Genomic DNA, 13942 nt, shown 5'->3' on the forward strand with positions numbered 1-13942 from the left:
ATGAATTGAAGTCAGCAGTATAAATCAAATAATGGACTTAATGGAATATTAATTGGTACTACATCCATGGCTACATGCTTATCAATTCCAGATTGCTAAATTTCAATACCACTACTCCAAATTTTTAAAGAACTCTAAAACCACCATCCCTCATGAAAAAAAAAAATACTGTATATATTCCAATGATTAATACAGGTATTCACAATAATTTATATTGTTTGTCGTGGATTTACACAGCTATACAATGTTGATATGGAAAGGTCGATTGCACATATGACAAACATACACACAGGAATAGCATCAGGCCCACTACAGAATATGATGCATACAAGTAAATAATGTACTACAGTACAGCATATGTAATTCTTCCTGTAGTATAGTTCTAGGCTCAATACAGTACCTGAACACTATTAACTAACAATAATCATAAAGATTACAATATAATTATACATCTCTAGCAAATATTACATTAATATGACTCTAATATAACAGTACTATACGTTGTTTGATACTTTGATACCAATCAAAAAAATCAAATTATTATAAATTATATTACTTTACATAGTTTTGTTATTTATAGATTTAATGAAGAAATCTAAACTAAAGTTCGGTATATATTTCTTATTGGAAAATACTAAAAATAAATGGTAGTCATAAATATATTAACACTCATGGTATAAACACATATAAAAAATGGCATAAAATTTATAAAATATTATATAAGCACAAAATCAGGAATGTACCTATGACATATATAACTATTTACATAACAACTAAACTTTGACATTTTTAAAACCTTGTTTTAAACACACATACCAAATTTAAACACATATAATCACAGGTACTTAAAGGAGGAATGGAGGAACCCAAGTAACAGGAGCGGATCCATTAATGGCGGGTGGGGGAACGTGCCCCACCCCCGTTTTGCTAATAAATTTTAAAAATTGCATGTTGCGTGCTCTCACTTATCCATTCTGAAACTGATGTACCCCACACCCTATTTGAAAAAAACTGGATCCGCCTCTGAGTAATGGATATACATTGTATAAGGTAGAGTTAAAATAGATGACCTCTAGCTTGGGGACATGCAGTAATAGGGATATTTTGGGTTGAGTATGGAAAGTAATCAAGTTAAAATTGAACTTAGTTTTTAATACTAAATACACCAATACTAATACTATTTAAGTCAAAGCACCAGATTCTATCACCATTTTTAAAAGCAACTGTTCAACTTATAAAATTTATTAAATGTACAATATTAAAAAAAAAACAACATTATAACAGCATCTGTTTCACATGAACTTAACTGTAGATATTACAGGAAATAACAGATCATCATCATTCTCATGATCATCATCACCACCTTCATTCTCAACCCAACCCTCCCCATTCTCCTTCTGTTCCTCCTCATCATCATCGTTTTCATCACAATCATTATCATTACCACCACCAACATCATCGTCATCCTTTTGCTAACCCCCTACTATTCAAAACACTGTGTAAGCCCACTAAGTAATTTAGTAAATCCATGACAAGTACCACTCTTTATCTTTTACTAATAAACTTGTAAGATTAAGCCTATAATGAATCAAACACAAGCTCAGGAAATGTTTTCTTCATTAAATCTGAACTTTGTGCAGTAACGTCCATCTAGCATATACAGTTTAAAACTACTGTATTTATTCGAAAAAACGCCCCACTTTGAAAAAGCGGCCCACGAGCCTCAATTCAAATAAACACCTCCTCGAATAAACACAACAGGGCATTTGTTTATTTTTCTTTAATAAACTCCCCTTTAAATGACTGAACAAAACCAATGGAACGTCATTCTCAACACCTATTAATGTTCTATTAGAGTAGAATTGCATTTTTTCTAACCTGGTAGGATCAAAAAGTCTTTATGATCACACAAAAAACACATTTTGACAGTAATCATCTGTTGTAACATTTACAGTAAAATTATTAGGGCATTTATTTGAGTAAATATGTATCCATTTCAAATTAAAAAAAAAATAAATAAATAAATAAATAAACACTAACATCGAATAAACGCCTCCCTTGAAACCCCTTCAACAATAAACGATCCAGGGATTATTGAAATAAATACAGTATATTAACTTTTAAGGTTTTCACTGCTTCTCCATTTGGGAACTTTCTTGTCTGTTAGGGCTTGGGCATACACTTGCTTTTGATTTTGGGGTGCAATGTGGGGCCAACACTTTATATATGCGAAGAAAAGCATTATACAAACAACAGAAGAATTGATGAAAAAAGTATGGAAACTAAGCTTTTACCACCATACTGTACATTCCTTATCAAATTATTTTAATATTCTAACCCATTTTACCACTAGTTTCAATGGTTTTAATAGTGTTTTTTTTTTAATCACATCTAAATACACTTCAAGTATATATCTATATCCTAATATAAACTTGTATTTAAATACCATCAGTAGCTACACTTAATGTATCACATCTATAAAGATGGTCAATAAATACATTTTTATAGTCTGTTTTGCATATACAAGTGGAAGAAAGGAAAGGATTTGCCATGCTAGGTGCTTTTGTACACTGTAAATTTAGGTTTAGAAATTTGTTAATCCTATGCCTGCATCAAGTTAGGTAGCATTTAGAATTACATAATACAAGCATTAGGTCGACCTAAAAGCACCTCCAGAGAAGGATCAAGGTGGGAAATTTGGAATTGATACATTCAGGCTTACACAAAGATACTCTGTTTTATGGTAAATGTCTATAGTAATTTGGTTCTATCTACCTAGGCCTATCTATAAAATTGTGTCTTGTTCTTCTTTATTAATTACTGTTACATTAATTGGTCGAGTTGGAAGTGGCGGAGGTACATTTCCCCCATCTATTCCATCTACATTTTTTTCATTTGACTCACTTTCTGTTTTCACAATTTTCTTTTTCCTTGGTCTCGCTGTTGGAATGGGTGGGGGTGTTTCTTGTTCTATTAAATCTGGTTTTTCATCTGTAGTCGAATCCTGTCTCCTAGCTGCTGGGACAGGTGGAGGAGGGCCAAAGCTTTTAATAAGTGCAGCATCCTCACTGTTCTTTTTATTCATACTAGGCCTAGCACGAGGGACTGGTGGTGCAGGCCTACTAGGCCTATTTGTGTCTTTCACATCCTCTGTAGGCTTCACACCTGGGGCAGTTTGGCTAACTACCTCTGGCTCCAAAATTGAAGTTGGAGTAGGTTTTGACCTCTGTGAGGCACGCTTAGGCCTGGTAGGAGGTATAGGTGGTGGTTCTTCTGCAGTGTTCTCTAAAACCTCTTGTGACAATCCATTATTTATAGGCTGAGAACTTGGTCTTCTTGGAACTGGTTGTGGCGTTGGTCTGGTTGCCTCAGTTTCCTTATTATCTACCAACATTTTTTCTCCATCGACAGCAGGCTGTTTATTCAAATTTCCTAGGTTCCTTGGTAATGATGCAGAAGAGGAAGGAATGCTACTGCCTGCCTCTACCTTGCTGACATCCATTCCAAGGTTTTGCAGGAGTGCAAGAGCCTCCTCTTCAGATGTGGCGTGAATATCATGATTGAATTCAAAAGGTGTACTGATAGAATGTGGCTGTGAAAGGCAAAAAATCAAAAAGCATTACCAGTACTGTATAACACAAAAATATTTCATGAAATATACCTGTGTTGAGAAAGTCATTAACAATTTTCTACATCCAACAGCAAGTACTCTCACTACTTACAGGATGGAACGATGCTTTATAAACCAAGTCTCCCCTATTATGAGGCCTACGGAGTGGAGTTATTTTTAGTCATGAGAAAAAGTTGTGACAGGAATTGAATCCAGGACTGGGATTTAGAAGGCAAGCATCTTAACCACTAAGTTATTCAACTCAACTCCAAATAAAGAGTACTATAAATATAAAATTCCTAAAAGTTTAAATTCTTTATAACTTTAGCATTTGTTATTTCTTGTGGAGAAGGTAAAGTTGCAAAGTTGCATTCATCAAATTTGTTGTGAAATGTCAACAAATCACACTTACTCTGTTATATTCATTCCTTTGCAGAGAATTTAATTTCAACTTTGTAGATGTACTTCCTGGTCGACTCCGTGCAACTGATGGACCATTTTCATTCTTGCTGACTGCTGAGGTTGCTTCAAGTGGAATCAGAGTAGGCTCGGGCGATGTAGGTACACTTGTCATTACTCCAGATGGAACTGGACTAACTGTTGGCCTTTCAGGAAGCACTGGTCCTGCTGCTGGCCTTGGCGGTGCTGCAGGCACTCCTGCTGGCCTTGGTGGTGCTATTGGTCCACTTGACGGCCTTGCAGGTGCTGAAGGCCCACCTGTTGGTCTAGCAGGCTTTATTGGTTCAACTGTTGGCGGTACTGGGCTAGCCGATGGTCTTGCTGGTGGAACTAAGCCAGTGGCTGGTTTTGAAAGAGGCACTGAGCCATTAACTGGCACATTAGATACCAATGTTGTGCTCTGTGGTCTAACTGGTAGTGAAGGCCTACTTGGTGGTCTTTTAGGTGGTGCTTTTGGTCTCTCTGGTGGTGCCTTTGGTCTTTCAGGTGGTGCACCTGGTCTAGGAGGTCTTGTCTTTGACAATGGTGGTGGTCTAGATGGTCTTGAGGGTTTTTGAGACTCTCCATTGCTTGTGTCTTCAACAGATGGACTGGACGACCTCGAGCTTACAAGTTCAGGTACCAAAGGAGCTTGAAGGGTTAATCCTTCATTTTCTTCACTTGCTAAAAACTGAATATCTTCATCTGGAAAAAAGAAAAAAACCGATCAGTAGTTTATTATTTGAAATATTTACCCCATTGCACATACTGTAATCCATTAATTACCGATTTGCAAGTTAAGTTAAAAAAAAAATCCAACACCTAACAATTGTCAGGTATGGTACTATGGTTTTAAAATTGTGCTTCATTATTTAAACTTTCAATTTTAAGTTCTGTGTAGGAAATTTAAAGCTGGACATTCACTGCATCATATGACGGTCATACGTCCTTCGGCTGACGAATCCAACTCCGCTTCCTGTAAGCGGTGGCAGTCTGAACCGATCGTCGTTAAACGCATTGTGCATGTCTTTGAATTGCCTTTTCCATAGATCCACGCCAGCTGATGGCCATCAAGTGCAATGAGTGTCCGACTTCAAGTTTAATGTTCTGTTTCTGTCACTCGCACAGTGGCCGTATTGAACTGGTCATTCTTCGTTAGCCCACGCCCACCTGCGCAGTGGTAAAATCCTATTTATCGAAGACGACCAGTCAAATAGAAAACTGGTAAATACTCGACAAAACAAAATGGCTGCATAGTTACCGCGATACAGTGTAATCAAGGCTGCTTCAGAATGTGGCAGTATGGGTTTTTCGTAAAAAAATGTTTTCATCCAGTTTTTGAATTCTGTTAGCCTACAATTATTTTTTTACTTCAATGTGGGTAAATAATATAATTTTTATTTTCCGAAATTTAATCTAAATTATATTAACGCAAATGTTGTTGCTAAACTGACCAATCGGCCATATTTTTTTTGGGTCACGTGCATAACTTAACACTGATTAACACATTCTGATTACGCTAATTTTCCTTGTCAACGAAGTCTATTTTACAAACCAGTTGAATGAAAATAATACTCAACGAAAGTTCGTACTAATTGAAATGAACCAGTCGAATAAACCCAGTGCACACAAATGAAATTAAATTTTTAATTTAATGATCACATGAACATGAGTGACTGGGACTTTCAAATAAAATAAATTAGAAAATGAAAACAAACATTTAAGGTAAGCTTACCATCCAGTTCAAAACTCATAGACGGGTAATCAAAGCTTTCTCCCAACAAGCTGTTGCTGACAGGCTCGTAAAGTCGCTCTGTGTTTGATGTGCACAATGATATCTCTTCTTCTACCTGCTGCAGCCAATCATTTTGCTGCAATTCAATCACAAGGTCATGTCCAAACACCTCATGTCCGTTCAAACCAGATGCCGCAAGAGCACTCCTTCCATCCCGAAAAGTGACCACCATACTTGCTTCAACAAACCTATAATTTGTGTCAAAATGATGAGGTCGAGTTACAAAGAGGTTAAGTCTTTTGAAGAACAAAAAATATTTTTCATAATCATTAGCATTCATAAATAACTTACAATTGAAAATTTTCTTGTTGAAAGAGATTATTTGATTTAGAATTTTGAACCACCGTTGTTTACTAACTAAAAAAGAAACTGCAGGAGCTCCATAGAGTATCGCTCTGGGTACACTGTATCAGCTGATGTGATTTAATAAAGACCATAGCACAACATGTACACTCAATTGAATATTTTCAACATTTCGATCAAATTGTCACCAGCTATCAGCAGATGACGCCGCACTAACAAACTCACAGAGAGTGGAAATGGATTCCTAAACGAATGGTCATCGGATGGGCGTTTAATGCAGTGTCTGCCCAGCTTAAGGGGCTAAATGTACGAATAGAAAAAGAAACAAAACCACTTGTAGGCTCTTGCATGGTCCCCGTACCAGAACCAGAATGGCAACCATAAGAGTTTTCAACCCCCAAGATAGGAATGCACACATCGCAATACTTACCGTACAAGAACCACTTCCCCTACTTGAGCCAACAGTCTCAAAATCTCATCCACAACATTATCACTGAATTCTGCTCCACCGATGCCAAGGTGAATCATGATAGTGCCATCAGTTGGACCTTGTTGGCACAGGATGTCCTTGTAAATTGCATCTCGGTCATCTTCATTCACAACTTGGATAACAATTTCAATCAAAGCTATGACAGGTCTGAGCAAATAGAGAGGGATGATGAATGTCTTTATACTCATTATATTAATCTTTTCAAAAGAATACAAATTGTGGGTTACCAATGTCATTAGAGACAAAAGAATTGAGCAACTGCCTCCACTTTTTCTTCAGTATTGATTTAATTTTAATTTTTTTTTTTTTTTTTTGTAGCACCTACACAGCACCATTTATTTAAAATATGAAGCACTTTTTCCTTGGTAATTGGATACAGAATTAATCCTTAGTATGACTACCTGGTACATTAGGCCAACACAAGAGGGATTTTTTTCCAAGGTTAAATATTTAAATAATACCAACTGCTTAGGTAATGAGACGGGTTAAATATTTAAATGCACTAGAACCCCTATTAAGGGGACACCTTCAGGACCAAAAAAGGTGTCCCCTTAATAGGGGTTCCCCCTGAATAAGGGTTGACCGTAGTGTTAAAAGATATACTTCTCTCACTTTCGCAGCCAAAATTAATAGGGGTGTCCTCTAATAGGGGTGTCCCAAAGGAGGGATTTTACTGTAATAGCAAATGCTTGGGTAAAGAGAGATATGTATTTCAAAGTGGCTTGCTCAAGGGCATAGGCATGGTGAATCACCAACAGTCTCATTATTCCACCGCATGCATCTGCAACTATGGATTGTTACTTATCTAAATCAAGGAGTACAGAATAGTTTAACTGCTGGGGTTCCTTTGAAACAGAATCTTATCTTGAAAAGTACTACAATGAACTAGAGGGTGCCTTCAAAAGAACATAAAACATTTGTATCAAATGCATGTTGCATCTACAGAACAGCATGTTTGATTTTCGATCTCTATTCAAATTATAATAGGGCGCCCCCTACCTCATGGTAGTACTTTCTTTTTGTTTTATTGCGTGCATGCCGAATCAGTATGTATATTTTCTTCTATTACCAAGAAGTTGAATGTTCTCCTATTCCCTAAAAGTCTATTGTCTATTGCAGTTGGAAATCTTGCTATTCTATAGAGTACTACAGTGTTACGTCATGATACCATGTGATACTACTCCGTTGCTATCAGTGACACAAATTGTGTTCAACCGGACCCATTGTCTCCACAGACAAACCATTGATCTCAATTTCTAACGTAATTATTAAAGATGTTGTATCTTAATTTTTCTTTGTAAATTTTAATTGATGATTAAATGTGTGTTCAATGACTAATATAATGCGAGCTTTTGTGTTTTAGTACATTTTAATGGTAAATTATTAGGTTTTAAAATGCCTATTCCAGAAAGCCTATTCTAAACCATTAAGATTATGTCCAACGTCTGGTTGACAACTAAGAGCGTCACCTGGTGGTGTGACGACACGACTGTTGTACTCTATACTGTTTTTTCTAAATGCACTGATTACCTACCGATGGTCAGAGGTCTTCAGCTCAGCACGACCATACTGTAACATTCTTCCAGGATTCCATTGATCTTCCTCATTCGAGTCCTCATCTAATGATAAGATATAAGATTCTTCAAAGTAATGCGTCCCTCAACATTAAAAAATTCATAGTCAAATACTGTTAATAAACTATGCAGTGGTGTGGCCAGTGGGAAAGTGAGGGCTAGCCCCTGTTGTCCCAAAAATAAAATAGTAATGACATTATTAACAAGAATAATCAATGATATATCAAAAATAATAGTACAGTAATAATAATTTTTGATTATAAAATCAAAAAAGATAAATAATATTGATGATGAATAATAATAATAATGATAAATATTTAATAAAAATAATAATAATAATAATAATAATAATAATAATAATAATAATAATAATAATAATGAAAAATAATGGTAAATATTGACAATAATAGTGATATTAACGCCATGTGAGCTTTGACATACCATGTTTTTGGTAGGGAAGACGTCTTCGGTTCCACAAGACACGGTCCGTCCATGCAGGGGTCCTGTTCTTTTCACTAGTATCATAATCATCAGAAAATAGATCATACTTGTACGTGGGAGCAAATTGTATATCGCCCTCTGCAAAGCCTTGGAAAACCTTTTAAAAAAATAATATACTATTAATCCTTTTCAACATACTTTACATTTGAGGCTTTGGGTTTGTAGCCAGCCAGATAAATTGTTACTTGTTTCTGTCTTTGGACACTATATTGAATAATGTCTCTCTTATAGAGTGTAAAGTGGGTACTTGGTAGGTTCAAATGTGATTTCTCCAGCAGATTAATTTCCGATGAAACTAAGAAGGTTTTAGGTGTTAAAGTGAGTCATATGGAGGCCTTAATTGTTATTATGCACTTTATAAGACAAACATAATACTACTACAGATGCAGGAGCAGTGGCTAACCAAGGTGGGAGCATGAGACAGATGTTTTAATTTTGGCATTTCATATTTCAGTGCTATTTACATAACATCCAAGTTTACCTTGCCTTCAGCATAATTCAACAACAGTTGGTCAAAACTCTTTAATGCTTCCCAGTTCTCGCTTGACACAAGACTTTTGACTTCCTCATTTTCAATGTCAATTCTGTAATTGAAATCGCCACACCAGAATACGTAATCATGCGATGACAAAGTACGACCCTGAAGGAAAGACAAAAATTGACTTTTTACCTGGCAAAATTTGATGTGGCAGCACACATATTTAGGTCAGTCTCATATTAGAGTATGTGTGTAGAATCCAAGCACATATTAACTGATCGGATTTCATAAGCTGCCAAGCTCAGAGATAGATCGAGAAATTCAAAATACTTAGAAGGGGCTCAGGGAGGGACTTTCATAGATGGAGGGGTTAAACCAGCTAAGCCTCACCCTGGTTGGGGCTGAGGTAATTTAAAATTATGGCACCTCAAGATGACTGGAAATGACACTCTCAGACATAAATTTGAATATAATTTTCGTTTTTTCTCCATTCTGTTTATAATTTTTTTAAATTTAGAGGGGCCATAGGTTGACTGCTCCCTCCCTTGATTCTGCCTATAAAGCTTCACACATACAGTACGTCATTGCACGTAGAATGATCTACACATTGTTACTAAAACGTATGGAAGGAATTTGATTATTTGATTATACTGTATCTCTGTTTTCTGTTAAGCTGATCATTCACTTCGTCATTCGACCGTTGCATGACGAATCCAACTCCGCTTCCTTTGAGTGCTAGACACAACGTAATACTGATTGGTGGTGGCATTCAGAATGGATCGTCATTGCATGTGATTCTTCATAGAATCACGTCAACAGACAACAATTGTGCGGAATGAGTGTCTGGCTTTAAAAAACAGGAGTGTCTTCTTTTTCAAATTTAATATGCTGTTAATAGACCCTATTAATTGTTGCACATTTAAACTGAACTATTGTGAAAAGTGATATCCACAATAGACATAAATAAATTTCAAAGCAACCCTATTGCATGCACCTATTCACTAATAACCAAACACATACCTTCATGAAAATTTCCTGAAAACCCTAAAAACGACATCTTAGAGTGAAAAAATTTCTGACTCTAGTTCAAAGTCAGAATAAGGTGTCAGCAATATTTGAAAGTATTGCTTAAGACTCAAGGCAAAGACTCAAGCTTAGCTCTAATCAATTAATCAATCAATTGATCAATCAATCGATCAATCAATCAATCAAACAATCAATCAATCAAACAATCAATCAGATATTATTTATTACAAAGCCCTATATATTAGTGATGATTCAAAACTTACCATAGGAAACATGATTCGTTTAGTAATTTCAGCATAATCTTCATTGCGATCTTTGACCTGTGACTGACCTGCTGCAAAGTGGGCACACACGAAACACATTGATGTATTGTAGAGGAGAAAGCGAATTGCGACTGACCCCTTGTTTCCTGATTTACCCTTTAGTCCTGTTTTTACTTTATCCACTGCAACATCACTGAGAACAAAACAATACATGGGCTCTCAGGTTTGGTATAGTACAGTTATAAATGTAGCATGAGAAATGTTTACATTGTTTCAATGTGGAAGTTTTCTTGTGCAAATGGTGTTACAAACATGGTTTCATATTTAAGTTAATTGCTCATAACTCTATAAAGCTAAGTGTGCATTTACTGTTTAGCAAAATGTTAATGGTTTTTGCTGTATTTCATATATAATATATATGCTAATTATGCTAAATACATGAAAACTTTTTGTCTCCACTCATAATTTTATATAGTGCATCATACCAACAAGTAAAACATTATTATCTTCACCATCAAATCAAACATCTACAGAAAACATACGTGGCCCCCCTGGGGAATACTCCATACTGTAGCTAGTAATCAGAAAGGTGAAGTTCAAACCTATCGATTCCCACATAGTACTCTTAAACAGAAAGATGTGTGTATTGTACATATTTATGATTGTGTTTAATTAGGAAATACAGTATATTTGTAGATTTCTAACAGAGATAACTATAAAATAACACAATATATCAAGTCTACTGATGACAAATCTAGAGGGCAAAGACAGATACAACAGTGGCAGATCCAGGAATTTGAAATAGAGGGGCCCAGGGAGAGACACTGGCAGATGGAGAGTCTAGACCACCATGGTTGAGGCTGGTGTAATAAAATTTATGCTTATGGCACCTCTAGATGGCCAGAAATGACATTTTTTGATTTAAATTTGAATATAAGTTTCTTTTTTTATCCATTTTTATTTATAATTTTGATAAATTTAGACGGGGAGGGGGAAAACAAAACAAACAAACAAATAAAACAAAAACCCTTAGACATTCACTCAATATTTTTGGGCTAGTTGAGCCTGGCAACACATATTTATTTGCCAAATATTACTTAAAATATAACCCTTAAAAAAACACTGAAAGCTTGCTCTAATAGAAATTCATATTAATGAATAAATTTTATGCATTCAGTTATTTATAGAAATAAATAGAATTCCTACCTTGCACTGATTATATTGCTTGCATTTAAATCTACCATCTCTTCAAACCCAATTGCATATACATCTACAGGAACTGAGAAATCCACACTGGAATCTACAGACCCTATAAACAAAAGTATAGTACAATAGAAATCAAAACCAGTGAAGAAAATTCAATCGACAATTTGAAATGTTTATATATGAAGGTATAATATATCCCCCAGTAGACCTGAAAGAGTTATAGTGATGTATTTGCTTAATCCCCAGGCCATTTTTCTGTATTTATTTTGTTATTGTGGTCAAACAAACAAAATGAATTCCAAACATCCATAAAAGATTCATAGAAATTATACACACATTTTTAATGGAGGACAAATTTGTAGAATTCTTTGTTGTTTTGCAACCATTATTAGCATCAACAATTTTAATTTCATTGAATATTTAAGCCATTAAGGTCATATATCTGCATCAACATTACAAAACAATATAAAATGTATATACAAGAATAACTGTAAATAAAAAGTGCAAGGACTAAACATGACCAGATATGGCCTCAGCCCTGTTCAACATCCACCAAATTAAGCCAGTCTCAGAAAGTATGGACAAGGAACAAGTCAACATTATAGTTCACCATTGAAGCCAGTGATATAATTGATCAATGGGAAAGGATATCATCTTAAACCTATTTACTTTCCATATTCATGAGCAGTGTTTTGTTATCTGGTCTAGGCAATGGAATTTTTATGACTAGGGCATCTAAGGATCTCTCTCAAACCTACGTGTAAGACACATACTGACCTGGAAATTTTTTTTGCATTATGATATGATTATCTAACAGCCAGTCCGTCATTGATTGATGCTTGTATGCCACGCTTCGAAAATGTCTTCCTCCATTAACATTCCAAGTGCCGACACTGACGCGAAGGGGAGTCGGCTTTGAGAATTGATGCTCACGTTCACACATTGCATGAAGAGTAGAAGGAGAGGCTAGAAAAAGTGCAAAGAAAAAGATGACACATGGCATAGCATTATTATGCTTTGGGCTTTCAAACAAAAAGGTCTAGGATTCTAATCCAACGTGGACCACTTGGTCGCCCTTGGGCAATATACTGCATTCATATAGAGTACTACCTTCCATCCAGGCATCAAACGGGTACTTAAAGCCGGGCAATGACTGTGTTGTACGACGGTCTTATGACCATCACATGAAGAAACCAACTCTGCTTCCTGTGAGCGCTACATGACACAACACCGCCTGCTGATTGTTGTCTGGATGGATAGTCATTAAAAACGATCCATTGCGCCCGTCATCGTGTTGCGTCCTCTGTAGAACCGCGTAGGACAACAACCATCGGGTGCAGTTAGTGCCTGGCTTAACAGATATAGTGTGAATCAGTACGCTTACCTACACATTTAAGCCCTGTTAACACTACCAATAATGTTTTTTGACAAAAACAGGTGACATGCCAAATATGGTCATGATAACATCATGGCATGACCATATAGAGGCAAACCATGACTATATATCGGCATATACTGTAATAGTTCTTTTTTGTCAAAGAGAATATGATAGTCTGGACAGAGCTTAACATACCATGACTGGAATAATAATAATAATAATAATAATAATAATAATAATAATAATAATAATAATAATTAATAATAATAATAATAATAATTATAATAATAATTATTATTATTATTAGACTGACAGATATAACACAACTTAGTGAGGTTTGAACACTTTTCTGGATTATCTTACAGTAAGCCAATCTTTTTGCCTAACCTAGATTAGTTAGACGAGGCGAGGTTAATATATTACGTCAAGTGTTAAATGCTACTGTACAGCTAATGCGACCTCAGATCATTCAGGTCAAATTATTATCATTCACAGATAGTGTTGCAAAGTTTTTGATTTTGTTGCACCACTACAACTTTTGGTTAATGTCGCTGATTTCAATGGCTGTGTCAACAAGTCATTGACATAGAAGCACATTTTAATCCTTAATTGACTACATTCACTGCCCGATAAGATAAAATAAAATACTAAACTGAAAGACACATACTTACAATGTAAATATTCTCTTGGTAAAATATTGCCTGCTTTGTCTGCTAATTTGCCAACTAGTGAGTTACCTAGCAACAAAATATCTATTGCTTCTTGTTTGCTGCCATCAAAGAAATTGTTCTGTATTGTTCGGGTCACTGAGCGTGCACCATCTCTCAATTTGCCAGCCTTTAACAACAATATTATCATAAGAAAGTATAATACATACTCC

General features: G+C 35.6%; 1 protein-coding gene across 1 annotated transcript in view; it reads right to left on the minus strand.

Moving 5' to 3' along the window:
• Nucleotides 1–1998: 1998 nt before the first annotated feature.
• Nucleotides 1999–13942, minus strand: part of LOC117110324 (synaptojanin-1-like) — a 28808-nt gene continuing 16864 nt past the window's right edge. Inside the window, exons 12-22 of the mRNA XM_033252995.1 lie at nt 13734–13899; nt 12462–12650; nt 11685–11787; nt 10479–10671; nt 9193–9351; nt 8652–8808; nt 8171–8255; nt 6577–6783; nt 5784–6031; nt 4023–4753; nt 1999–3592 (exon numbers count right to left, since the gene is read on the minus strand). Coding sequence (XP_033108886.1) covers nt 2786–3592; nt 4023–4753; nt 5784–6031; nt 6577–6783; nt 8171–8255; nt 8652–8808; nt 9193–9351; nt 10479–10671; nt 11685–11787; nt 12462–12650; nt 13734–13899 — 3045 coding nt within the window. The 3' untranslated portion in view covers nt 1999–2785. The remainder of the gene's footprint in view (nt 3593–4022; nt 4754–5783; nt 6032–6576; nt 6784–8170; nt 8256–8651; nt 8809–9192; nt 9352–10478; nt 10672–11684; nt 11788–12461; nt 12651–13733; nt 13900–13942) is intronic.

This window comes from Anneissia japonica, unplaced genomic scaffold (assembly GCF_011630105.1).
Source record: "Anneissia japonica isolate Jap-2015-1 unplaced genomic scaffold, ASM1163010v1 scaffold5350_len443212_cov192, whole genome shotgun sequence".
In the NCBI taxonomy this organism is placed as follows: domain Eukaryota; kingdom Metazoa; phylum Echinodermata; class Crinoidea; order Comatulida; family Comatulidae; genus Anneissia; species Anneissia japonica.